The sequence below is a fragment of the Sorex araneus genome, chromosome 1, assembly GCF_027595985.1.
Source record: "Sorex araneus isolate mSorAra2 chromosome 1, mSorAra2.pri, whole genome shotgun sequence".
Classification (NCBI taxonomy): Eukaryota; Metazoa; Chordata; class Mammalia; order Eulipotyphla; family Soricidae; genus Sorex; species Sorex araneus.
The window spans coordinates 203,956,742-203,984,402 of record NC_073302.1 but is presented as its reverse complement, the minus strand read 5'-3'; the positions used below and the strand labels follow the sequence as shown (position 1 = coordinate 203,984,402).

The following is a 27,661-nucleotide window of genomic DNA, read 5'->3' as shown; positions in this document are numbered from 1 at the left end:
CCCTGCCAAAATATAAATGAAGTTTCCCATCAATCCTCCCAACTTGTCCCCAGTAAAATAATAGAAAAGCATGGGGACTGCATGATTTGGATGGAGTGCTATCCAGTGAGAAGAAATAGGGAAGAGAGGAAAATAAGAGAGAAAAAGATTAAGATGTTTGAACTGTAATTTGAAGGTGATGCATAGAAAATTGATTATTTAGATAATTGTGGAGTAAGCTCATCCCATCAGGAAGGAGCCATGAGCTTGCAAGACCACCTTTGATATTAGTATATCTGGTTGGGTGTTCATTGGGTATGAGGCCGTTTAAGAGGAGTGAATGAAGGTCGCAAATAGATGTCAGAGGAACAGCCCTTTTTGAGGTACTGGTTTTTTCACCTAGAGCCACATTCATTTGAAGATATTAAACCACATATTTGAACCAAGTATTAAAAACATCTTTGAAGATTTTGAGTATAGAGTAGATAAATGCATTTGTGTTTAGAAGGACCACTGTATGCTGAGAACTCTTAGGGGAGTTGAGGCTCATGAAAGGAGTTTGGAGATGCGGTAATAACTCAGACAGTGAGGGAGCCTTTCCAGATTCTAAAACTTGGTTATTATTGTCTTTAAAATTCCAGAGGCCTCGTGGTAGTGCCTATAGTTTAATAAGGTAGCTTCAGTATTTAGGGGCTTTTTTTTTTAATCCTCGTAAGATCATTGTTTTTGGTGTCCAGGGAGCAATTGGACTGCTTAGGGTCCCATCCAGAGTGATGCTTTGGCTTAAGCCTTTATGCTCTCTTCCCAGCCTAAGATAATTTTTAATAGCATATGTAAAATTGTTTAAAGTATTTTTTAAAGGTCTTATATATGGGGCCATTTATGTATTTTGGTATGACATCATTTTAACTTCAGTGATTGGAAGGTTTTTAGGGGCAAGTATATTGGAGGTGGAAAAACTGGATACAGGAATGGAAGAATAGCCAGATCTGTGATAAAATGAACATAATAAAATTTTAGCTAATGGTATTTTGTATTTGGACATTCATTATTGAACTTGGCTTTGCTATATCCATAAAAGGTTTCTCAGTAAAACATTGGAAAGTTAATTTGACAAAGACAATAAATAGGCTTCTGTATACTTTTTCTGTGGAAGATTCCTCACTGTTTCTTGCTTTTGTTTGCAGAAATTGCTTTCAGAACTCCAAAAACTATTTATGACTAAAAATGAGACTTACGTATTAAAATTATGGCCTTTATTTGTCAAACTTCTTGGGAAGGTAAGACCACGTTTAATGACTTTGATAGTTTTTACATGCCTTGCCAGAACTTTCATTTCTCAGGTTTTCGACAGTTGATCCTCATGCACACCATAATATAAATTTACCTGCCCTATAGAATTTATTTGTAAACTCAACAATCAGTACTTTGGTACAATCAGTACTTCTTGGCAGCCAATTTCAGACATGCAGTATTGCAGAAAAATTACTACCTCACCATATAGGTTGGGTTTTTATTCCAACTTTCAGTGTCGTTTAAACACTTGTTTTTTTCTGGCTTGTGTTTGTTTGGTTTTGGGGGTGGGGGCACATTCTGCAGTGCTCCAGAGATTACTCCTTGCTCTGTGCTTAGGGGTTGCTCCCTTGTGGGAAGCTGGGTATCTGAACCCAGGTTGGCTGTGTGGAAGGCAAGCTCCATATCTGCTCAACTAGCCACAGTTTCTATAAGCCCCCTCCAGCTTATGTTTGTTACTTCTCCCCCCCCCCTTCATGTTTTGAGCTTTTATTGGTTTCCGGGTTTTTTTTGTTTGTTTGTTTTGGCGGCCACACCTGGCCATTCTAAGGGGTCACTCCTGACATCCTGACACTGCACTCGGAATTTACTCATGGCTGTGCTAGGTGACCATATGGGATGCTGGAGATTGAACCCAGGTTGACTGCAGGCAAGGCAGATAGATACCTTACCCACAGTACTATCACTCCGTCCCCTAAAGGTTTGTTTTAAAGGGTCCTCCTGTGGTGTTGAAGTGCTTCCTCATTCTGAAGGGAGATTGTGGTGTACCTCCCTCAGTAGAAAGTTGGGATGTTAGATTTTGCAATAGTGCTGTTGGCCATGGAGTTTGACTTTAGTAAGTCATTTTCTGTTACTAAATGCCCTGTCTTTAAATAAAAATAGACACATGTGAATTTGGCTTTCATTTGTTCTTTCATTTATCCTTATGATACTATGATTTTCGTACTGTGCTTTGTAGTTGGGAAGGTCAGAAAATGTGTTTCCTCTGACTCTGACTTCATATGTTTTTGACTATTTGGGATACTTTGCAGTTTCATACAGAGTTTGAAAGGCTGTCGGTAGATTACTCTGAGAAGTATTAACATTTTAGGTTCTTTTGTTTGTTTTTGGGCTATAGTTGGTGGTATTCAGGTCTTTCCAGACTGCACTCAGGGTTCACTCCTGCTAGAGCTAGGGGACCATATGGGGTGCCAGGGATGGAACATGGGTCACCTACTTAGAAGGCAAGCCCTTTACCTCCTGTTCTGTCTCTTTGGCCCCAATATTGACATTTTAGTATTAAGTCTTCATATTTTGAGCTTAGGATGGTTTTCCATTTGTTATATCTTTTTGGATTATTTTAATAGTGTTATTTATTTAACTTTTCACATATAGGATTTTTAAAAATTCCTAAGTATTAGACTTTTAATATAATTTTAGGGTGTAAAAGGATTGTAATTTTCCTGGGGGAAAAGACAGCTCAGATTGAGAAAGGAACACCAAGTGAACAGTGTTTGGGGGAACCGCTCAGATTTGGGAGATGTGTACAGAATGTAAACTATACATTGAACACAATGCCACTCAAAGCCTCTATTGCAAAACACAACACCCTAAAGGAGAGAGAGAACAAAAGGGAATGCCCTGCCACCGAGGCGGGATACTGGGATCATTGATGGTGGAGAATGAGCACTGGTGGAGGGATGGGAAATTGTATGACTGAAATGCAAACATAAAAGTTTGTAAGTATGTAACTACCTCATGGTGATTCACTAATAAAATTTTTTAAAAGATTGTAATTTGCTTTCCAAGTTTTCTATTTTAAATTGTTAATTGCTGGTGTGTAGAAAGAAATAATTTTAGTTTATTGTCCATTGCAACATTACCAACTTAGCTCAGGTAGTTTCTTTTGTTTTGTGATTTTTTTTATTTTTCTAACCACTTTTCAGTTTATATTCCATTCAGAATGTTTCTATCATCTAAGAACTGTTAATGTTTAATCTTTTTTCCTTAGTAAATATTTTCAAAGTTACCTGTCTTTTAAAAATTTTTGGTTTTATTAGTAGATAGTAACCATTTTCTTCATTGTTTTTTCACATATGAACATAATTTTTTACTGTCTTCCTGCCTCTTTCAATATGCTTGAAAGTAATTTTGCTACTTTCAGAGTTGAGCTCTAATTTAGTATTTTTTTGAAATGTAAATTTTTGAGTTTCTACACAACAGTGATGAAATTTGATAAGTGATACTTTTTATTTTCACTTAAATTACTGATTTTTTTCCCTTTTAGACCTTGCATCGAAGTGGAAGTTTTATTAATTCTCTGTTGCAGCTTGAAGAGCTTGGATTTCGAAGTGGAGCACCTATGATTAAAAAAATAGCTTTTATAGCTTGGAAAAGCTTAATAGATAATTTTGCTTTAAATCCAGGTGCGTAAATAATATTTTTTAAGTTTAATGATTTTAATTTTTTTATTCTTATTTTTGGTTATGATTTATTACTGAATATTTTGTTATTGTGGGGCACATACTCAGCCGTGCTCTGGTTACTCCTGTTTCTGCACTCGGGAATTACTTGTGGAGGTGCTCAGCTAGCCATATGGGATGCTGGGAGGTCAAACCACAGTCCTCCTTATTCAAGGCAAAAGTACCTTTTCCTGCCCCTTAATAGTGTATAAGAGCTAAGTAATGTTGATTTCACCCTGTATCTTCCCCTGCCTAAAATAATACCTTTTGCTCCCTCCCCTCATCCCACTCTCAGCCTCTTTTCCTCCCTCCCTCCCTCCCTCCCTCCCTCCCTCCCTCGAACAGGGCACCTAGTGGTGGTCAAGTTTACTTCTGATTCTGTGCTCAAGAATCATTCCTGGTGGGCTCAGAAGACCATACCGGGTGCCAGGGATTAAACCTGGATCAGCTGTGTGCAAGCAAATACTCTATCCATTATACTATCATTTTGGCCCTTAACACTTTTCAATATGTTTTGTCAGCTGGTTATTTTTATTAACTATAATAGCTTTATTGTTAAGCTTTACAAAAATATTGTGAGGTGCAGATTTCAGTTGGGAATAACTTTAATTTATGAACTGTTACTTTAAGTCTGTTTGGGACTATGTTTGTTGAAGCATGACATTTTTGATTAAGGTATAACACAATGAGTTCAAGAAGGTAGGTAAAATACTGTATCATTTAAAAAAATTACAGAGGGGGCTGGAGCGATAGCACCGCGGGTAGGGCGTTTGCCTTGCACGCGACTGACCTGAGTTCGATTCCCAGCATCCCATATGGTCCCCTGAGCACCGCCAGGGATAATTCCTTGAGTGCAGAGCCAGGAGTAACCCCTGTGCAGAGCCAGGTGTGACCCAAAAAGAAAAAAAAAAAATTACAGAGCCTAGAGAGTCTAGCTGGGATTATATTATAGATCCAGAAAATCATTAAGAATTGTGTCTCTTAATTGTATCCTCTTCAGTATGCCTTAGTTGTAGAGTGGGAAGCATGGAATTCAGAACAGAAGTAAATTTTCTAGCCAAGCCAATTCACTTTAAAGACCCTTCTTTCTCTAGGACTGGAGACATAGTATAGCAGATAGGGTGCTTGCCTTGCACTCAGCTCACCTGAGTTCCATTCCCAGCATTCCCTCTGGTCCCCTGAGCACCCTCAGGAATAATTCCTGAGTGCAGAGCTAGGAGTAATTCCTGAACATCTCCGGATGTACATCCTGCCCACCATCTCTTTGGGTTGATGACTAGTAATGGGAGCCTAGAACTAAAAGGTTGTTACCCATAACTGAGTAAAAGATCTTTAATTGAAAGAGGTTATTCTGTGCTTATTGGCAGTGGCAATCTGCAATATGAATTTTTCTGCAACCTCTCATAAATAAAAGTTCAGAATTTCTTTACAACAGTGGTTAGGCTTGATTTTCTCACAGTAGCATTGTTTGTAGTGGGATGGCAGAATGGTAGCAGCTAATACTGATGAATGCAGTCCCATCATCTGATGTTTAGAAAGTCTTTTAAAAGACTGTTTGATGAGCCCTATGAACACAGATTTTGACTTCTATGACTAGTTATATGTTGTACATCTCTATTACTTTGATACTTTAAAGAATTAGTTTTAGGTTTTGTCTTATGATCCTGAATTTGTTCCCTGGTCACAACCACCCTTTGCACCCCAAAGAAAAAAGGATCATTTTATGCTGAGGTTGTTTTTTTCTTTATGATTTTTTATTGTGAAATTTCATCTTAAAAGTTGTATTCCATATCTTGTGCACACATGTGTGTATGTATGCCATCACTACGTCACTGTCAACTATTGCATTGATTGTGGGCTGTCTCGTAAATTAATACTTCAGATAAACGTGAGCATGCAGATACTTTTTGAATTGGTTTTTATATAAGTACAAATATATATATATATACATATATATATTATGGATAGATACCTAAGAGTGGAATTGCTGGGTCTTAAATTAAACTTATTTTTGGCATCTTACAAAACCTTTTGAGCTAGGAAATCCTACAGTGAGTAAGGTGCTTGCCTTGCACTTGACTGACTTGCGTTCTGTTCCTGGCATCTCATGGTCCTGAGAGCAGGGCCAGGAGTAAGCACTGAGCACTGCCAGGTATGGCTCAAATCCCTCCCTAAGTACTGATTTTCAGAGAGGTTGAACCATTTTATATTCCCACTTAAAGGTTGCTCTTTCTTTGCAATCTTGCCAATACTTGTTTCTGGTCTGTGAGGGCCAATATCCTCTGGTATACTCAGGGCTCACACTTCGCACTGTGTCCTGGAATTTATTTGTGGTTGTCTGGATCATAATAGTATTGTGGGAAATTGAAGTAGGCTTTTGCATGTGTTCAGCCCTTTGAGCTCTCTTTAGTTCCTGGTTTAAATCGTTTTTGCATTTGTTTCCCTTGTTTTTTGAGTTGAGTCTTAAGACATCATTGAAGTTGCCAATATGTTGGACTGTTTTGCTGGTTATCCTTTATGTTTTAAGGTGTAAGTTTGTTTTAGTCCACTGTGAATTAATTTTTGGTTTTGGTCTGAAATAGTCTAGATTTAGTCTTGTGTAAATCAATCTGTTTTTCTTTCTTTTGAGGAGAATGCTTTCTTTTCTGTTTTTGGCTACCTTGTCAAAATTTAATTGCCCAGTTATTTTTTGACTTATTTTTCTTTCAGTTCTGGGCCATTGATCCGTTATGTCTATTTTTTAATACTGTACTATTTGATTACCATTGCTTTATAGTATAGTTTAAAGACAGAGCATGTAATGCCTCCTGTCTTTATCTTCACATTGCTTTATCAGACTTTTGGTTCTTTTATAAATTTTCCTATTTCTAGAAGAATATCATTGGGATTTAATAGGGATAGCTTTAAATCTGTAAGTTGTTTCAGGCAGCAGGCAGCATGGTCAGTTTTACAGTGTTAATTTACAGTCCATGAACATAAGCTCTTCCTATTCCTTTTTTCTTTTATTAACATCCTAGAATTTTTATTGTACAAATCTTTCAACTCTCCAAAGATTTAATCCTAGGTACATCTGAGGCAATTGTAAATGCAATAGTTTTACTTACTTCACTATTTGAATATAGTACTATACCAGGTTTTTGTACACTGACATTGTAGCCTGCCTATAGTAAACAGTCTGGTAGTAGCTTTTTATTGGAGTCTTTTGCATATGCCATTTGTCAGCAGGAACCTTTTCTTTCTTTACTTTGTTTTTGGGTCATCCCCAGCTAGGCTCAGGGATCATTCATGATAGACTCGGGAACATAAGGGATGCTGGGAATGGAACTTGAGTTGACCACACACAAGGCAAGTGTCCTACCTGCTGTACTATTGCTCAGGCTGAATAGTGACTAAAAACTTCTTTTTGAATTCAGATTTCTTTTCTTGATTTCTGTTTAGAACCTCCAATAGTAAGCAGTAGTGATAATCATAGAAACTGTCTTCTGCTTGATCTTAGAGAAAAGTCTTTTGACTTTCATCATTAAATACGATATTAATTGTACATTTGTCATTTATGGCTTTTATTGTGTTCACATTAATTTTATCCTGAGTACATTAAATGTTGGAATAAGTGGGTGTTTAATTAAATTGTCAAATGCTTGCTTGATGCTCTTTTTTTGGGCGGGGTGGGGCAGCACTCAGCAGTGCTCAGGGTTTATTCCTTGCTCTGCATTCAGACATGATTCCTGGTGGTGCTTGAGAACCTTATCGAGTACCTGGCTTTGAACCTGGGCCGCTCTGTGCAAGACAGTTTCCTTTTTTAAGAAAAAGTTTGGTAAGGGTAGAGTTTAGATCTTCATTTTAATTTTTTGTGGGGGAGACAACACAGCTGTGCTCTGTGCTCAGAGATCGCTCCTGGCAGAGCTCAGGGATCGTGTGGGGTGCCGGGGATTGAACCAGCCGGCTATGTAGAAGGCAGGTGTTCTACCCACTGTCTCTCCAGCTCATAGGTTGTCTTTTTATATTAACAATGCTAGAGATTAAACCCAGGGCTTCACACATGCAAGGTAAGTGCTTACTCTGCTGAGCCACATTTCTTCTCACCAGACTCATTTTTGAAGATTTTGTTGAACTTGCTAATGAAACCATCTCATCTGTACCTGGACATCTAGGGAAAAATATTTTGATACTGAGAACTTTTTATTGATGGGGCAAACTTTTTTTAAAGTTAAACTGTAAAATAGGGGATAGTGTAAAGCAGTTTGGGTGTAATTTTGCAACATTATGGTCTGCTAAGCTGGAGGTCTTGTTTTAAAAATTTCTGTGTGTTGTAGGGTGTTTTGTAGCATTAATGGATACAGCTCATAAGCTATCAATGGAATGAATCCGCCATACTTTTTTCCCCAGTTATAATGAGAATTGTTGGCCACATTGTTAGCTTTCTTTGTACAAGTGCTCCTGGTACTGTATCCAGTGGCTGGAGCGATAGCACAGCGGTTGGGCGTTCGCCTTTCACGCGGCCGACCTGAGTTCGATTCCTCCGCCCCTCTCAGAGAGCCTGGCAAGCTACCGAGAGTATCAAGCCTGCGCAGCAGAGAGCCTGGCAAGCTACCCGTGCGTATTGGATATGCCAAAAACAGTAACAATAAGTCTCAATGAGAGACGTTACTGGTGCCTGCTCGAACAAATCGATGAGCAACGGGATGACAGTGACAGTATCCAGTAACTATTGCTACTTATAAGCATGGTCATTGTTTGCCTGCTGGGATGTTTCAATAAAAATTTCAGTTGGTACAGGAATAGTTGATGATTCAAGGGGAAAAATCCTTTTCCCAGACATTGGTTGAACAGGATTGGGTCAGTGAATACATGGCTCCAGGGATAAATTCAGGACCTTGCTCTCTGCTTTTTCTAAGCCAGTGAGTGAGCCACCTTCCAGGTCTTTCCTGCTGGGGATACCCAAAAGCAAAGTAGAGTTGTCAGCATCACCAATACTTGCTGACTGCACTGGGAATTGAACTCTTGTCCTTATGCTTGCTTGGCATGTGCTTGCTTTGAGCTTTTTTCTTGGCCCCTGGAAAATTTTCTTTTTAATCTGTGTCTTTGCTGTGCTTGATAGAAACCTAGACTGTTGCATATGCATTTTAAAAATTTACTTGTTTGTTCTTATGTGTTTTCTTTTATTTTCAGAAATACTATGTAGTGCAAAAAGACTGAAGTTGTTAATGCAACCATTGAGTTCCATTCATGTGAGAACAGAAGCTCTAGCACTAACAAAACTAGAAGTCTGGTGGTATTTGTTGATGAGACTTGGACCTCACCTTCCAGCTAATTTTGAACAGGTATAATTATTTACAAGTATCAATAGTAATAGTTTGTACTTTTTGATGTGTTCTTAAATTCTTACCAATCAGTAGATCACTATGTGAAAGATCTTTCTTGTCCCTGACACAGAATTTGAATTCATGTCCCTTCAAAGGGTACATCAGCTTACCTGAAATAATACAGCTAATACCTTTCAATTAGAAAACACAAGGTAGGGGCACAGCAGGTAGGGCGTTTGTCTTGCACCTGGCTGACCGGAGTTCAATCCCTGGCATCCCATATGGTCCCCCACACAGTGTCAGGAGTAATTTCTGAGTGCAGAGCCAGGAGTAACCCCTGAACATTGTTTGGTGTGATTGACCCAAAAAGCAGAAAAAAGAAAATCCAAGATGTTTTTCCTCTTTATTCTTTCTCTCAAAGTGTTATAAAGGAGTTTTTATATGGACCTACACCTGCGGGTTTTGTGGGATCATCCCCAGTGGTCCCCAGATTTGAACCCAGATTTTCACTTGCAAAGTGTATACTCCAGCAATTTGAGCTATTTAAGATTTTTTGAAGTGGTCTTAAGGCTTAGAATATTGAGAAATTAGAGTATTATAAAATTGAGGATAAAATTGTTTCATACAAATCAGTTAGGTTAAGTACAGAGTTGAATCAGTTTATCTAGTTTTTAAAACTGTCTTCAAGAGGCAAATTTCTTAGCCCAAATATTTGTGTTCAAGTGGGTACTAGTGAAGCCATTGGTGTTGAAACAATGTATGTCTGAAACCAAGTCATGAATAACTGTAATTTCTCAGTGACTAAAAAAAAATTATATTTTAAGTTCATGTCAAGTTTAGGAAGATAAGTCAGTTACAGACTTCATGAAGGTCAATTCAAAGACGGTTTATATTCCAGAATTATTTTGTAATTTTAAAGGACAAAGTTATTTTGTACTCTTAAAGTATACTCTTATTCATCTTTTCATGAAGTTGTAATTTTTGTCAATTTATGCATCCCTCAGCAACAGCAACCTTTAGAAAGCTGCAACTAGTAGGTTTTTATTTTTATTTTATTTTTTTAATTTTTTATTGAGTCACCATGTGGAAAGTTACAAAGTTTTCAGGTTTAAATCTCAGTTATACAATGCTCGAATACCCATCCCTTCACCAGTGCTCATATTCCACCACCAAGAATCCCAGTATAGCTCCACCCCGCCCCCTCACACCCCAACCCCCCCCCACGCCCCGAGCCCCCCCACCCTAAGCCCCCCCCTGCCTGTGTAACTAATAAATTTCACTTTACTTTCACTTTGATTGCATACAATATTTCAACAAAACTCACTATTATTGTTTGGAGAGTCTCTCCCCTAAAGTCAGACCTGCTGAAAAGGAAGCAGTAGATAATTTGTTTTCCATTGCTGAGGATGAAGAGGTATGAGGTCGAGTGACCACACTTAGCGGCCTCTCAGTTTTGGGTTTCTGTAATTTAGTATTTTAGTAACTAAGTCCAGAGAGAAATCTGCCAGAAGTTGCATCGTTGCCAACTTGTACTTCTCAGTTACATTATATTCCACATATGAGTGCAATCTTTCTATGTCTGTCTCTTTCTTTCTGACTCATTTCACTCAACATGATACTTTCCATGTTGATCCACTTGTATGCAAATTTCATGACTTCATGTTTCCTGACAGCTACATAGTATTCCATTGTGTAAATATACCAGAGTTTCTTTAGCCAATCATCTGTTTTCGGGCACTCTGGTTTTTTCCATATTGTGGCTATTGTGAACAGAGCGGCAATGAACATGGAAATGCAGATGTCATCTCTACTATACCTTTTTGCCTCTCTGGGATATATTCCCAGGAGTGGTATTGCTGGGTCAAATGGGAGCTCAATTTCTAACTTTTTGAGAATCGTCCATATTGTTTTCCAAAAGGGCTGAACCAGTCGGCATTCCCACCAGCAGTGAAGGAGAGTCCCTTTCTCCCCACATCCACGCCAACACCGGTTGCTTTTGTTTTTGGGGATGTGGGCCAGTCTCTGTGGTGTGAGATGATATCTCATTGTTGTTTTGATCTGCATCTCCCTGGTGATTAGTGATGTTGAACATTTTCTCATGTGCCTCTAATGCATCCCTCAGCAACAGCAACCTTTAGAAAGCTGCAACTAGTAGGTTTTTAATGAATGCCCAACAGTAGGAAGTCGGACACCTGGGCCAGAAGGCTACAAAAAAGAGATTTTTGTCAAAGCACAGGAAGCCATTATAGTTAGGCTTCATAAAACCATCATTCCTCACCAGTTTCCCCAGGGCACATAACACTATTTAATCTAGTAATACATTCCTAAAAGTACAGTTAATGATTTTATAGATTCTCTTTTTTCCCTCCCCTTCCCATACCCTGTAGGACTCAGAGTTTACTCCTGACTCCAGCTCAGGGATCACTCTTGGCAGGGTTTAGGGGACCATATAAGTGGTGCTGGATATATGTATTGCTGGCACCTCACTGTACTATTGTTCTGGCATGTATAAATTTCTGTGGAACTTTAGATAAATTTAGTACATTGGGGATTATCCACATCACCTGGTACCTCAAGCTCAGCAGCACTAAATTGAGTGTAGCCAGCTTGAATTTAAACCTGTGATTAATCTTAACTTGGCCTCTTTTGTTTTGGAAATAACCTGACTTTCAGCTTTTTTTTTTCTGTGGGTTTTTGTTGTTAATGTTTAAAAAAAGGTGCTGATAAACTTTTATCCTATTTCTTTCTTTATTTTGGTATCTTGGATTTTAGAGTTCATTCTACTTTTAGTTCTGAGATCTTTTGGTCTTTATGACTGGCACGAGGATGTAAAGTCAATATATAAAAAACTTCCATATCCATAGGCAAAAATAAAATTAGAAGGAGAAATGAACAGTTGAAACAAAAAGAATAAAATTACCTAGGAGTATTCTTAACAAAGGAGCTAAGCAAAGAAACTGTATATTGAAAACTGTAAGATGGGACTGGCGAGAGGTGGTACAGGGGATAGTAGGACATTAGCACAGCCAATCTGGGTTCCATGCCTGCCAACCCATGTGGTCCCTAAGCCTGTCCAGGAGTATTTCCTTAATGCAGATCCAGGGGTAAGCCCTGAGCATTGCCAGGTGTGGCCACCAAGCAAAAGGAAAGCACTGTAGCACTGTCGTCCCGTTCATCGATTTGCTCAAGTGGACACCAGTAACGTCTTCATTGTGAGATTTACTACTGTTTTTGGCATATTGAATACACCGCGGGTAGCTTGCCAGGCTCTGCTGTGGGGGCGGGATACTCTCTGTAGCTTGCCAGGCTCTCCAAGAGGGATGGAGGAATCAAACCTGGGCTGGCCACGTGTAAAGCAAACGCCCTACCTGCTATGCTATCACTCCAGTCCAACAAACAGAAAAGAAAACAAAAAAGAAAACTGTAAGATGGTTTGAATAGAAGACATAAAGCATATCCCATTTTTTATGACTCGAAAGAACCAGTGCTAGAATGTTCATATTACTGTGTTCTTAGGTTGAATGCATCTCTGCAACTACCTCAATGGCATTTATCTTTAAAAAAATTTTTTTGTTTTAAACTTGGGGGCCACACCTAGTAGTGCTGTAAGGCTATACTTGGCTCAGTGCTGCTGCTGCTGCTGCACTTGTGGTACCAGGTGGTGTGGATAGTCAGACCCAGGCCTCTCGAATGCACTCCAGACTGCAGAATCCTCTGTGATCTGTTTTGTATTGGGCCACATCTGGAATGCTACTCCTGCCTCTGTTCCTTGGAAATCTCTCTGAGGCCCATTAATTGTAGTGCTTAAATGCACAGGAGTCACTCCTGGAAGTGTTCAGGGGATGGACCATAAGTGATGCCCAGGGATTGACCCAGAAGTTTGTTCAAGGCAAGTGCTTTACTCCCTGTATTATCTCTCCAGCCCTCAAAAGCACTTTCTGAGAAAATGATCATTTAAAAATGTGCAAGGAAACAAAAGTCTGAATAACTAGCACAGTCCTGAAAGTAGGAAAAATGGAAATTGTCACACTGCTTGATGACATTTAACTCTGCTGACAGTAGTATGATGCTGTGTAAAGTTATTATGGTACTGGAACAAAAACACAGGACAGTAGGACAATATGGAGCGTTATGAAATAAGTCCACAGTATGACAGTTCATTTCAATAAAGGAGCAATGAGCAGTGAAGGAAAAAGAGTCACTGAAGCGTTGGGGAAACTAAACATGTAAAACATGAAAATTGCTCATTATTTAGCACCTGATATGAAGTAATTATTATTATTTTTTTCTTTTTTTATTATTTTTTATTTTTTTATTATTATTATTATTTTTAATTTTTATTAAATCACCATGTGGAAAGTTACAAAGTTCTCAGGTTTATATGTCAGTAATACAATATTCAAACACCCATCCCTTCACCAGTGCCCATATTCCACCACCAGAAACCCCAGTATACCCCCCGCCCCCACCCCCTACCCCCCACTGTATAACTAATGAATTTCACTTCATTTTCTCTTTACCCTGATTACATTCCATAATTCAACACAAAAATCACTATAGTTGACATAACTCTCTCTCTCTTTTTTTTCTCTTTTTCCTTTTTTTTTTTTTCTTTTTCCCCCTCACCCCCCTTCCTGCGCCTCATAGTATGGTGTACGCCACGCCACGTCGGCCAGCGTGGGGCTTTTGCTTAGTTCACAGTCCAGAAGTGGCTGCTACATTAAAAACCTTCAATATTTTCAACAAAAACTTACTGTTATTATTTGGAGTTTCCCCCCCAAGTCAGACCTGTTCAAATGGAACCGATTCACATTGCTGACAATTATAAATGTTAAGTCCGCGTCCGCGCGGTTTTGGATTTCTGTATAAAGTCCAGGGAAAATTCTGCCAGAAATTACAGTCCCAGTGCATTGCTGTAAGAAGTCTCTGAATTCAAAGTCTTTAGGCGCAGAGGGTCCGATTCGCGCTCAGCGGCTCCGGGTTTATCTGGGCCGAGGGCGTGCCGGTTACGCCCCCTTCCCATGAGTTCCTGGGAGCCCCCAAAGTCAAATCCGAATACCTGTGGGTCTGGAGTCAGAAGATGGCGCCTGCCACATGGTGCCGCCAGCCCGCCGCTTTCCATGCAGGAAGACAGGGTGGGGAGGAAAAAAAATCCACCCCCAGCAGCACCGAGTTGTAGCCCAGTTTGCTGTCCCAGTGCATCGCTCTCGGGTGCTGCGCTGGATGCCCGAATGTGTTACATCTTTGGAGTCAAAGTCTTTAGGCGCAGAGGGTCCGATATGAAGTAATTAAAGGTATTAAGGACTAAGCTAAAAGATTTGAAATCATAAGAATGCCTTAGTGGGGGGAAAGCAGCTAGCGAAATGACCTTGCTCTCAGATAGCTCCTTTGGCAGGGAAATTAAAGCAAAAATAAGCAAATGTGACTGCTTCAAACTAAAAAAGAATAAAAGAAACTGAAACACGGACAACTGGCACCCTACTAATTGGATCAAATAGACTTAGTTCAAGTGTACATCAGTGGGTGACAGGTAAGGCAGTTGTGTATACACAGTAGAATCCTACGACCCTTTTGTGATGAGATGTATAGACTTTGAGGAAATTGTAAGTGAAGAGTTGTTAGGAAGTGAAAGACTTAATGTTTAGTTTTACACAAATGTGGAAAACAACCAATATTGTAACTGGGAAAATACAATAATACGGTGGACCATAGCAGAAGCGGGGAGAGGTAATGGAGAGAATGGGTAGAGGGCATTTGACAGGAGTGCTGGTACTAGCAGGACATTGATTTGGGGTACTGCTAGATAAGGATCCATATGGAAATACTGAAATATTTTAAATTAATGGTAGGTTATTAAAATTTGAATTAAATTGAAAACTGCATAACAGTGAAGCAATTCCTGGGCCTAGTAAATATTAATAAATATGCACGAACTTTTGCCAAAGTCTTAACAATTTTCTTCTGTTCAGGGCTTTATGCATCAATGCTTGGGGCTTCCTGCTGGCTCTGTCCTTAGGGAACACTGGGGCACAGCTTAGGGAACCATTTGTGGGGCTGGGAATTGAACGTGGGTACAGGCAAGCTCCTACTCACTACTCTCTCCAGTTCTTACAAATTTTAATTGTTTAATGTCTTTAGACTTTGAAATTTCAGGTCATGAACTAATTCAAGGTGAACATTGATAGCATTGGGGATCATAAAAGAAAATGGGGGTGAGCGTCAGCTGAGTGCTAGCTGTTTCTGGTGGTGCTCAGAGGACCATGTAGTTGCCACGCTCAAACTCTGGTTGTCAGCATGCAAAGCCTGCATTCCTCCAGTCCTTTGCACTGTTCTCAGCCCTGCTAGCAATTTTTTTCCCCTACATTTTGCTAACACCAGTTTGTAGTTTGCTAATCTTAATCAGTTCTCAGAGAAGTAAGCAATTTCCTTCAGATTTTTTTAGGGTGTATTTTTGGTAAATCTGAAATTTTCTGCCACAAACAATAAAATTCAAGTATCTTTTTTTTTTTTCTTTCCCCTTTTTGGTTCACATCCAGCAATGCTCAGGGGTTCCTCCTGGCTCTGCACTCAGGAATTAACTTCTGGCAGTGTTCGGGGGAGCATATGAGATGCTGAAGATCCGAACCCGGTTCAGCCATGTGCAAGGCAAATGCCCTACCCGCTGTACTAATGGCTCTTGCTCCATAAGTCTGTCTTCTTTGCAGAAGTTATTTCTATATTTCTCTATCTGACATTCAAAAGTAAAGTTTTTTTATACACTTTAGCAATTTCACTGTAAATCTGGACTTTCCCAAATATCTGGGTTTTGTCTGTGTATCATAACAATCAATAAAATTCAGCATCTCAAAAGAACTTAAGAGTTAAGGATATTCGGGCTGCTAGAAATTTTAAATATGCAAAGCTTTTTAAAAAACATGACATTTGGGGCTGGAGCGATAGCACAGTGGGTAGGGCATTTGCCTTGCACGCAGCTGACCTGGGTTCAATTCCCAGCATCCCATATCGTTACCTGAGCACCACCAGAGGTAATTCTTGAGTGCAGAGCCAGGAATGACCTCTGTGCATCGCCAGGTGTGACCCAAAAAGCAAAAAAAAAAAAAAAAGACAGATTACATGTGCAGCTTGTTTTTACCCAAATAGGTTTGTGTGCCTCTGATTCAAAGCACAATAAGTGTTGATTCTAGTACTTCACCTCAAGGCAATTCATCTCGCATAGGTACTTCTCCAGCTTTGAATTCATCTCCTGCACACAAAGGTAAGAGATAGACATACCATCCTCTTCTCCCCCATCTTTGGTTTGTTTCAGTTTCTTGGTGGCCCATACAGTACTCTGGAGCAAATCTTTTTAAAAAGGATTTTGCTTGGTGTTCATATGTAAAATGAGGCGCTTACAATTTAAGCTCCCTTTAACAAATTTGTTAATATAGTTTTACTTTTCATATTACACACTTATTACATATTACTTACTCTTCATATTACAATTACCATTGTAATTTGTTGTCAATGGGAAAGTTCCTTTTTTCCCACTAATAAAAAGTGTCTTTATGTATACTTGTGAAATAAAATTTTCAAGTTGCTCTTTTCTTTAGTATTCTGAGTCAAAATTAAAATACTGTTTCCAGAATGCCTGCATATTAAGATTTCAGGGTAAGGATTAATTCCCAACAGTTTTACCTTAGTTTAAGTGATATGCTACTAAACTAATACTATTAATTAGGAGTGCTGGTGGGCTATACACAGCTGCTCTCAATTTGCAGCTCTCAGCTTTCATTTAAAAACAAACTTTTTAAAGGGTACGTTCATTGAAATGTAGTTAAATACATTCTTTTGAGTAACTAATTTTAATTTAAATTACTAATTTAAATTATTTAGGTTTTTTTTTTTCTCCCCCTTTTTAAATGAAGGTGCTTCACCATATGGATCCCCTGGATCTACCCGGATGAATCTCAGTTCAAGTTTTGGTGGAATGGCCACAATCCCATCTATTCAACTTCTGGGTCTTGAAATGTTGCTTCATTTTTTGTTGGGTCCAGAAGTTTTGAATTTTGCTAAGAAAAACAAACTTGTACTGAGCTTAGGTATGTAATTAGTTATTTTTTAAAGTTTCAGTAGTAAAACAATTCACAATGAGAATATAGTAAATCAGCCTGGGAAATGGTTGTACTTTTCCACAGATAAAAAATGTTCTCTAATTGTGTGAGCTTAATGTAAAACTTTTTAATAGGAAACCTAACACTTTACCTACATTTTATATTCTGTCATAATTTGTTTTGCATAATTGTCTTTTTCTCTGTTAGAGCCACTGGAATGTTCCTTAATCGGCAGCTCCTCTTTCGTTTCTAAACATGCGAATACACTTATCTCTGCTGTTCAGGACAGCTTTGTTACAGTTGGAAAAGATGCTTCTGGTAAATATTTAAACTTAGTTTCTTATTCGTTGAAACCTACATTTAAAAATAGTAAATAAATTATCTGTGAATCAGGTTATTATGTAAATTTTAAGTACATAGTAGTCATTCCCTCTTGCCCAGTTTAATCTGCCAAGTTTAGTTCTGTTCAGAATAGGTACAGTAAGAAATTTAAGAGGTGAGGCTGTAGAAATACTAAAATGCATCGGGTGCTTTCTTGCACACAGTTGCCCCGAGTTTGAATGCAGCACCCCATATGGTCCTTTGAGCCCTGCCAGGAGTGATTCCTGAGTGCAGATCCTGAGCCTCACTGTCTGTGACCCAGAAACAAATTTTAAGAGGTGACACATTCATGATAGCTTTAGTACACTTTTGTTTTTAACTGTTCTGATGGAATTCTTTATTGTACCTTAGTTATAAACATGACTGTCTTCAATAAGTAAGGACAAGAAGAAAGGATTATGTATGTAGAAGTCACTGCTGACATCTTTGGACTTGGACTTCAAACCTCAAGCAGTTTTTTGTTTTTTTGTTTTTAATGGGTCATATCTGACATGCTCAGGATCACTCCTTGCAGATACCTACAGGAGGTCTTGGAATGTATTCCCTGTGACTAAGGTTATCTACACTGTTCTCTCAGTAACCTCTGTTAACAGTCCATTTTGTAGATGAGGTTTTGGGTTTTGTAGCAATTTCAGTAATATATGCCAGGTTACATAGTCAAGTTACAGAACTGTGATTCAAATTGAGGCTCTGTTCAGCATTTTTTTTTGTTTGTTTGTTTGTTTTTGTTTTTGGGTCACACAGGAGTTACTCCTGGCTCTTCACTCAGGAATTACCCCTGGCGGTGCTCAGGGGACCATATGGGATGCTGGAATTAGAACCCGGGTCGGCCGCGTGCAAGGCAAACGCCCTACCCGCTGTGTTATTGCTCCAGCCCCTCTGTTCAGCATTTATACCCAAATACTTGCACCTAGCAAATGAGAGGGAAAACATTTTGAAAGTTTGCTGTGTAATGCATCCCAGAAGTTCTTTTTTCCAAAATGATTTTCTAATACCCTTCCCAATCAAGAATTTCTTTTTTGGTCTTAATAGATATTTAAAATAGGAGATAAAAAATAATGGGAATACAGAAAAAATATCCCGAGTTACATGATCTGTTACTATGTTAACAGTTCTTTGGAAAGAAACATCCTTGGTTACATACACCCTTTCTTTAAAAGATGATTATAGTATCCTAATGATTGCATTGTAAATTATTTGCTACTACTCAGTTTATTTTTTTTTTATATACAGCAAAAGGGGAGTCTTTATACCAGTGTCTGTTTCATTAAATATTTATGCTTTTCCCCTTCAATATCATATGCTTCCCTGATCCCTGAGCTATCTTTCCTGTTTTTGAAAAAACAACTGTTTTGAAAAAATAACAGTAAGATAAAAAATTATTTTTCTTGAATTAAAATAAAGTACTTATGCTTTTCATTCTTTAACAGATGTAGTAATCAATGCAATTTGGAAAGAGCTAATAAGCATGGTGAAATCAGTTATTGAATCGGGTAAGCATTTTACTGATGAGATGATTTTTATAATTAGTGAAATATTGGCTTTTATATATTAAATTTAAAATCATTTAGAAACTTTTCAGACTTTGACCAGCAAAGTTAGTTTTGTTAACTTTGAAAAAAATTACTTTATAGCTAATTAAATACTTTTCCCTTAAAAATATTAAATTCCATTCTGAAAAATGTTTAGAACTATACGTACCACACCTTCTTATTGGATAGGTAACAAGAGAGAGAGACCAGGTTCTGAGGTTTTGACCGTCTTACTGAAATCTTTGGAAAGCATAGTGAAGTCGGAAGTATTTCCTGTATCTAAAATACTGGTAAGTATAGTCCTTCACTGTTGGACTTCCAGAGTTATATTCTGAAATTAAATTTGTATTGAAGATACTTTACATGTTTTGAAATTTGAGAACTTTTTTGTTTTGCTATTTTTGGTTTTAGGGCCATACCCATCTGTGTTCAGGTTAATCCTGACTCTGCTCAGGACCTCTTGCAGAATTTTTTTTTAAATTAAAAAAATTTTTTTTTTATGAGCTACACCTGGCAGTGCGCAGGGATCACTACTGGTAGGAAAGCTTGGGGGACCATATAAGGTACTGGGTATGGAACCCAGGTTAGTTGTGTGCAAGGCATGCCCCCTATCAGCTGTACTATCTCTCAGGTCCCCAGAGAACATTTTCATATCAAATATTTATCAGCAATTTAGTCTTAGAAAGATGGCTCTTCTGTTGACTTTGGAATCACTTAGAACTTTTGTAGTATATAAGTGACTATAAAGGCGTCCTAAATCCAGTGTGATGAGAAAAACACTAAACTATTTAGAGAAAATGCACTAAAGGACATGAAACTTGAAATTTTGAAGAATATAAATTCAGATGAAATGTAAATTCAGGGGCCAGATAGTACAGCAAGCAGGTAAGGCTCTTGCCTCGCATGTAGCCGACCAGGTTTGATTCCTGGCATCCCATTTGGTTCCCTGAGCATTGGCCAGTGTGGCCCCAAAATAAATCAGCTCCCCCCCCCAAAAAAAAATAGCAGATGAATATATTTCTGATTTTGGATGAGTTTGGAGCTTCTGATATTTTTGTTCTTTGGGCAGGAGGTGGAGGGGGTTGTTGTGTGCATTTGGGCCATATTGTAGCAGAGATATGAACCAGAGTGGCTACAGCTGCATGTAAAGCAAAAAGACTTACCTACTGTACTAGTTCTGTAGCCCACGGAAAACATTAGTTTTTTGGTTTGTTTTCCGGCCATACCTAGTGGTGCTCAGGACTATTTCTGGCTGTACAGGAGTGATCCCTGGTGGTGCTTGGGACCACATACAGTGCCAAGGTTGGCTGAATGCAAGGAAAGTGCCTTATCCTCTTTATTATATCTCCATCCGCTCTTTGGACATTTTATTTAATTTTATTTATTTATTTTGCTTTTTTTTTTGAGGTGGGGTGTCACACCTGGCTCTGCACTCCGGGATTACGCCTGGAGGTGCTCAAGGGACCATATGGGTTGCTGGGAATCGAACCTGGGTCGGCCGTGTGCAAGGCAAATGCCCTACCACTGTGCTATCCCTCCGGCCCCCTCTTTAGACATTTTAAACTCATATAAAAGTATTTAAGTTTTGTGCTAAACTATTTCTATACTAGTGTTAATATGTTAGTAAATATTACTTACAGTGATGTGATGACTATGTAAGTACTAGAATTTTGCCAACTACAGTTTTTAATGACTAATTTATATAATAAAAATCTTTCCCTTAGGTCCTCATGGAAATTACAATAAAAGGACTTCCACAGAAAGTATTAGGTTCGCCAGCGTATCAGGTTGCTAATATGGATATTCTTAATGCAAGTATCCTAAATGTAATGATGATGGAAACTAATTTTTTATTTTTTAAATCCCAGGGTTTTCTCTTTTTAAAACAGTAAAACTTAGATTGTAAATTTCTGAGTGGGATTTGGATATACTGATTGCTAAAAAAAAAATAATAATGATAATAATAAGTGGAACTATTTCCTTAAACAGTGCTCAAAAATGTATATATAAAATAATAGATAAATTTTGGGACTATTTCTATATTGGATTATGCTGAAATGGCTTGCTATTTTGGCAAGTTTAAAGTTACTGTTTTAATGTTTGTACTCAATTTTAATTTGCTCATGTAGATGGAACAGCTATGAGTAAAATATAAGGAACTTGACTTTTTCTTGTTTTCTGGAAATATATTTATTTGCTTTCATTTTTGTCACTTAGGTGATGGCATCATTTCTCAAATTTAAGAACATTTCATTTCATTGATGCCTAACAATTGTACCTATAAAAAGATTAATTGCAATGTTTCATTTTTTTTTCTTAGGGAACTCCCGCTTTGTTCTTAATTCAGTTAATTTTCGGCAAGCTTTTGGAATATGGTATAGAAGACGAAAGGTAATTTAAGATGAAACTTTTTTTATTTTTTTATTTTGGCAAAGCTATTAAGTAACATGATAATTTTTTGAGTGTGTATCACTATATTACTGTCATCCCATTGTTTATCAGTTTGCTCAAGTGGACACCAGTAATGTCTCCATTCATCCCAGCCCTGAGATGTTAGCAGCCTCTCCTTACTCATCTTTCCCAACGATTGGAGGCTCTTTCAGGGTCAGGGGAATGAGACCTGTTATTGTTACTATATTTGGCACGTCGAATAGGCCACGGGGAGGTTGCCAGGCTCTTCTGCGAGGGGGGATACTCTCGGTAGCTTGCCGGGCTCTCTGAGAGGGACAATCACTGTACATATATATATTATCCGTGAAAACTTCCATTGGGGCTGGATACAGCTGGTAGGGTACTTGCCTTGTGTATGGTCCACCATATGATCCCCAGCACCCTATATGCTCCCCCGAGCACTGCCAGCAGTGATCCCTGAGTGCAGAACCAGGAGTAATTTCTGAGCATCACTGGGTCTAGCCCCCAACCTCCTAAAAAAACAAGGGAAGAAACAAAAACTTACTGTTACTGTCATCCACCTTGATTTGCACAGGGGAAGTTTAATGGAACTTAAGTTTAATAAGCTCAAGCTCCTTTTGACCTTTGACTTCAGAATTGCATTAACCTAATTCTAACACCTTTTAAGTTTTTTGGAGCTAAAACTGGGAATTAAAAATAATAAGCCCTGGGATTGCAGCAATAGCATAGGAGTAGGGCGTTTGCCTTGCACGGGGCTGACCCGGGTTTGATTCCCAGTATCTCATACGGTCCCCCAAGCACCGCCAGGAGTGATTCCTGAGTGCAGAGCCAGGAGTAACCCCTGTGCATTGCAGTGGTTGACCCAAAAAGCAAAAAATAATAATAATAATAATAAGCTGAAGAGATAGTATAGGGGTTGAGGCCCTTTATTATATGCGGCTTATCCCAGTATAAACTTACGGGCACCAAATGGTCCCCCAAGCACTGCCAGGAGAGCTTCCTGAGGACAGTCCGATACGGCCCAGACCTCCCACACTTTCACCCCCAAATGGTTTCTAGCCATTGATCGCCCAGAGACAGCATCAAAATATATGATACTGGACAAAGAGAAAAACTATCTAATTACTTTCTAGTTTTGAAATTCTCTTTAGATTATATGCTGGTTTTTCTTAACAAATCTGTGCAGTAGCTAGGACAGTTACTTGCTATTTTATATGAAGTCATGAAAATCAAAGGAATGATATTTACATAAAGAATCTTGGGCATATATTTACAATTACCGTTCCAGTCTCAACTTCAAGTGTGATATATACATCAGCTAAAATTGATTCCTGTAACAGCCTGTGATAGTTACAGTGGGCCAGTTTTTAGATGAAAGGGAAGATTCATCTGTTTAGCATTTTGATGCTATGTAGTGGAGATCTGATGCCTGAAACCCATGCTTTTCTAGTCTTCGAGTGTCTCCTCACTACAGTGTACAGACATCATATCTATGGCCAGTTCTGATTCGTACTTGCTTCATTGAAAACTTTAGTTGAGGAGAAAGTCAGAGCCAGTACAGATTTGATTGGCTAGATACTACATTTGCTATATGCTAACTTTAATAAATCCAGAGAATATAAAACAAAGCTCCGGGAAGAGGTCGATGCTTTCTGCACTGGGGCACCTCGGAGGGGGGCAAGTTGAGCTTTACTCCCCGCCACAAGCAGAGCCCGGGAAGCCGAAAACCTCCGGAACTCATCAACGGCCATGCTCAAGGCCACTCTCCACATGCTTGACGAGCCTCATGCGTGAAGGAACCAGCAGAGTAACCCAGGCATGCGGCACCCGGGGCTGAGATCTCCAAGTCTGCTTGGATCGGGTCTGGGCCTCTTCACCCAGACCCCCATTTTCCAGTAGCTAGGTGGTCACACCCAGAAACTGCTCCCAGTGCCATGTAATCCCATCAATGGCCAAGATCAAGAGACTATATAAAACAAAGCTCCTTCCAGGTCTCGTGACCTTTTATAAAAGTCTAGCCCACTGATGTGCCTAAAGCAGCACACATGTGTTTGGTTTTAACATACTTGCTTGTATTTTCTGATATTCATTGAGTGTGTATGTAATATAAAATATTTATGTTTCTGTTGGGAAGGAATGTTGGGGATTTAGCCGACTGAGCCCTGATCTTGAGTTTTTAACGTATCAACTCATGAAATAAGACATGGAATTTGTTAATTTTGAACTTTTGGATTATTTTTAGAATTTTCCTGTGATTTATTTTCTCTAAAAATTGATTCAATTCATGCATGGTTCAAATGTTTTTCTTTAGGTTTTTTCTCAATCTGGAAACACTTGTAGGCTGTGTTCTTTCTGGTCCAACTTCACCACTAGCTTTTAGTGACTCTGTTTTAAGTGTTATTAGTGAAAATGCAAAGCATTTGGAAAATAAGGAGCATCTCTGGAGAATGTGGAGTATTATAGTCACCCCCTTAACAGAACTGATTAATCAGGTATGAAATAATCTTAACTTTCCCCAGTATTGAATGACTCTTTTTTTCTTGTTACATTGCATGGATTGTTTAGAAATTTGAATATGAGATCATGAAAATATTTTTTTCTGTGGGGATTGGTTAAATACAAGCCTTTGTACATGTGAGGTGAGTGCTGTGCTCCAGAACCACTTAACCCTGCTTTAACAAGCTATAAGTGGAAATTTTGCCCTGGAACTAAATTTAACTTTAAAATGAAGACACCAGAGAATTTAGGTGATAGAACAGTAGCTCTTTTTCATGTAAACCAGCACATCATTAAACATACTCTTCTGGATGAGAACGTTTTCTTATGGAATGTTAACCACTGTGTATCATAAAAGGTTTTTCTGTTACCTCTGGGATTCCTTCTTAGGATACAAATATGAGGCATTTGTTTCTTGGACTTAATATAGGAAATTTCCACAGATTTGGAGCTCAAAAAATCTCTGTAACTGCAGTTTACCTCTAACTGTAGAAGACAGAAATCCATAAGTAATGTTGGCAAAAATGTTTTCTTCTGAAGTTGTGAAAGGGAGAATCTATTTCATACCTCTCAGCTTTTAGTGATTGCTGATAATTCATGTATCTTGACTTGTAGACTTTGGCTTCAAACTCCTATCTTCACATGACACTCTTCCCCTTTTGTCTTCTCTGTGTGAATATTTTCTCACTGGGATGCCAGTTGTTGGATTAAGGTCAACCCTACCCAGTGTAATCTCTTTATAACGGGATTACATGTGTAAAGACACTAATTCCAAATAGTGTTATAGTCACAGTTGCTGGAGTTTGGAACTTACTTGAATGTCTCAGTATTTACAGATACAATTCTACACACTTTACATAGGAAGCTAATACTATTTATGTCTAAAATTAGATGGTTAAATACCTAACTTAAATTTATTTTCTGTTTCAGACAAATGAAGTGAATCAAGGTGACGCCTTAGAACATAATTTTAGTGCCATCTATGGTGCACTGACTTTACCAATAAGCCACATATTTTCAGTACAGGCATTTCCAGTGGTAAGGCTCTTCTGAGAATAATTCATCCTTTACAATGAATCCCTGTATTGATGTTAACTAAAATGCTACTTCTTTATAACTGTTACTAAGTTTGGTTAAAGAAGAGAGGGATTTGTCTTGACCTTTGTTAATTTCTGGCGTTGGAATTATTACAATACAGCCATTTGACATGGGTGATGCACACTTAGTCCAGCCTGCTCTTGATACATGACGTGTTACACAGACTTTAATCTCAAGTGTATTTTGTTAATGGGGGCAAATCTGGAGGTTCTCAGGGGGTCAGGGCCATTCCTGTCTTTGCTAGGGCAGGGAGGAAAGAGAGAAGAGTGGTACTTGAAATGAGTTATATGCTCAGCCACTTATGCCCTGACACATCTGTTGATTGGGTGATGGCTTACGAAATGCTAAAGATACATTCTATTAGGTATTTGTAGGTTAATACTTTATTTCTTCCTAATTGTTAGGCCACTATGAAAACCTTACTTAAAACTTGGTCAGAGTTATATAGAGCATTTGCCCGTTGTGCTGCTTTGGTGGCAACAGCAGAAGAAAATTTGTGCTGTGAAGAACTTTCTTCTAAGATAATGTCCAGTTTGGAAGATGAAGATCTTTCAGTGAGTTTATCCCAGTCCAAATCAGTCTTCTTTTTCTTTCACCTGCTTGCTTTCTCACTTACTCTCCACCTCCCTCTCAGATGAATAGTGATAACAGTTTTTAAAAAGTTTTGTGAGATAATTTTGTGCCTTTTCACTCTTAAGGTCCACGTTAGGCTCTTTGTCAATGACGTACTTTTACTACTATGTGCATTTCACTGAAAGCCCATGTCACTCTAAATTAACAGTAGGGAAAACTTGGTATTGTGGACCTTCCTCTGTCTCCATTTGTTAGCTCTTTAAAGTCATTCCTGTGGAACTACATAGAATTGAAACTATTGGTTTTTTTCCTTTTGGATGGATTTGGTGCTGGCGAGGAGTGTTTTGGGATGTGCCTGGCAGTTTTCAAGGCTATTTTTGGCCCTGTTTATAAGGGTCACCCCTGGCATTGTTGAGGGGATCATGTGCCAGGGATTAAATCAGGGCTAGCCTCATGCAAGGCTAGCTCCTTTACCCCTGAGCTATCTCTCTAGCTTCCTTGATTTCTTTTTGTTTCTTTCTCTTATCCAGTTAAAAGGGACGATTGTCAACAGCTTGATCTGTATCATTTTAGATTACACCTCTTTGTATTTACATACAATTATATATTACAAATTTGTCCATGAATATGGTGTGCTGAATTCTGCCTATTACTGTTATGCATGCTTTTCAGATATTTACATGCGTGTACAGTATATTGTATTAGATTGTGACAATATCTTAGACTTACACAGTAATAAAGAATGACTTTAGGAATTTTTTTTAACTTTATGTTGCACATAGAACACAAATAGAATACAAATGAATTGCTTACAGTCCTCAGGATCAAAATAAGCTGTTAAATTCCTATTGTGTTACTTCATAATTAGTGAGATTTGAGGTAAATGTTCTCTCATATTTCTTTTGTAGCATTTATCTAGCACAGATGATAGTGAGTCTGTTGGAAACGTTTTCTGTGTGGGTGCTCCAAAGCAGTGTTTAGGGGGCCCAGGCCATTCCCAGAAATTGTGTACTGACTCTTCTGGGGTGAGCAGGACCACATCTAGTTGAACTAATTTTGTGTCTTTGAGATACGCATTACACAGATTTTTTAAGTTATTATTATTATTTTTTCTTTTGGGGTCACACCCAGCAATGCTCTGGGGTTGCTCCTGGCACTGCGCTCAACTCCTGGCCATGCTCACGGGACCATATGGGTTGCTGGGAATTGAACCTGGGTCGGCCATGTGCAAGGCAAACGCCCTACCTGCTGTACTATCACTCCAGGGCCCCCCCTTCCCCATTTTTTAAAAAACATGTTTTTCCTTTGTTTTTCTTTGGTTTCTGGGTCATTCTGGGCTTACATTTGGCAATTTCCTAGGACCATGTATAACACTGCAGATAATACCCAGAGTCAGAGCATGCAAGGCAAGTGCCTTAATAACTATGCTGTTGATCCAGCCCCATGATTTTATTTTTTCTTGTATCTCATTAGATTAGAAATCTTTACTGTTCAGTTTTTATATTGTGGAGACACTAAACTCTTGGGGTGTATTACAAAATTATATTTTTACTGTCTTTAGCAACTTAATGCCATATTTATAAGTAATATGACCATTTTCTTACGTTGTTTTTTGAGGTTAGGAAACCTGGCTTTGCTTAGAGCTGTGGGCTCAGGGATCTCCCTCCTGGTGGTGCTTGAGACCATATTTGGTACTTTGATGCATACTAAAATTGAAAATTATGGTAGTAGTTGGGAGTATATATTATAATTATTTTTCTAATAAAATTGCTATTATTTTCTAGAATTTGTTCTTCTTGGATAGGATTATTCATGTTATGAATGTAATGGTTGATTGCATAGACTTCTCACCGTATAATATTAAATGTCAACCAAAAATTAAATGTAAGTATTCTTTTAAGCTTTATTTTCTCCCAAGACTTTATTAATGTGACTGAACTGTTGTAGGGACAAAGCTATTTTTACCTATCCCATTTCACTAATCTGATTGAGAATAATCTTGTCAAGTAACTATTCCTGGAACTCAAATACAGGTAGTTACCCTTTCATTTTCCCACCTAAAT

General features: G+C 38.4%; 1 protein-coding gene across 1 annotated transcript in view; it reads left to right on the top strand.

The window, feature by feature from the left end:
* RIF1 (replication timing regulatory factor 1) overlaps positions 1 to 27,661 on the top strand; it is a 60,982-nt gene that overhangs the window by 7,345 nt on the left and 25,976 nt on the right. The window contains exons 7-20 of the mRNA XM_055132190.1: positions 1,167 to 1,259; positions 3,539 to 3,677; positions 8,883 to 9,034; positions 16,157 to 16,271; positions 16,921 to 17,094; positions 17,314 to 17,424; positions 18,918 to 18,980; positions 19,209 to 19,309; positions 20,744 to 20,830; positions 21,340 to 21,410; positions 23,743 to 23,923; positions 24,858 to 24,965; positions 25,430 to 25,579; positions 27,383 to 27,482. Of these exons, the coding sequence (XP_054988165.1) occupies positions 1,167 to 1,259; positions 3,539 to 3,677; positions 8,883 to 9,034; positions 16,157 to 16,271; positions 16,921 to 17,094; positions 17,314 to 17,424; positions 18,918 to 18,980; positions 19,209 to 19,309; positions 20,744 to 20,830; positions 21,340 to 21,410; positions 23,743 to 23,923; positions 24,858 to 24,965; positions 25,430 to 25,579; positions 27,383 to 27,482 (1,645 nt within the window). The remainder of the gene's footprint in view (positions 1 to 1,166; positions 1,260 to 3,538; positions 3,678 to 8,882; positions 9,035 to 16,156; positions 16,272 to 16,920; positions 17,095 to 17,313; positions 17,425 to 18,917; positions 18,981 to 19,208; positions 19,310 to 20,743; positions 20,831 to 21,339; positions 21,411 to 23,742; positions 23,924 to 24,857; positions 24,966 to 25,429; positions 25,580 to 27,382; positions 27,483 to 27,661) is intronic.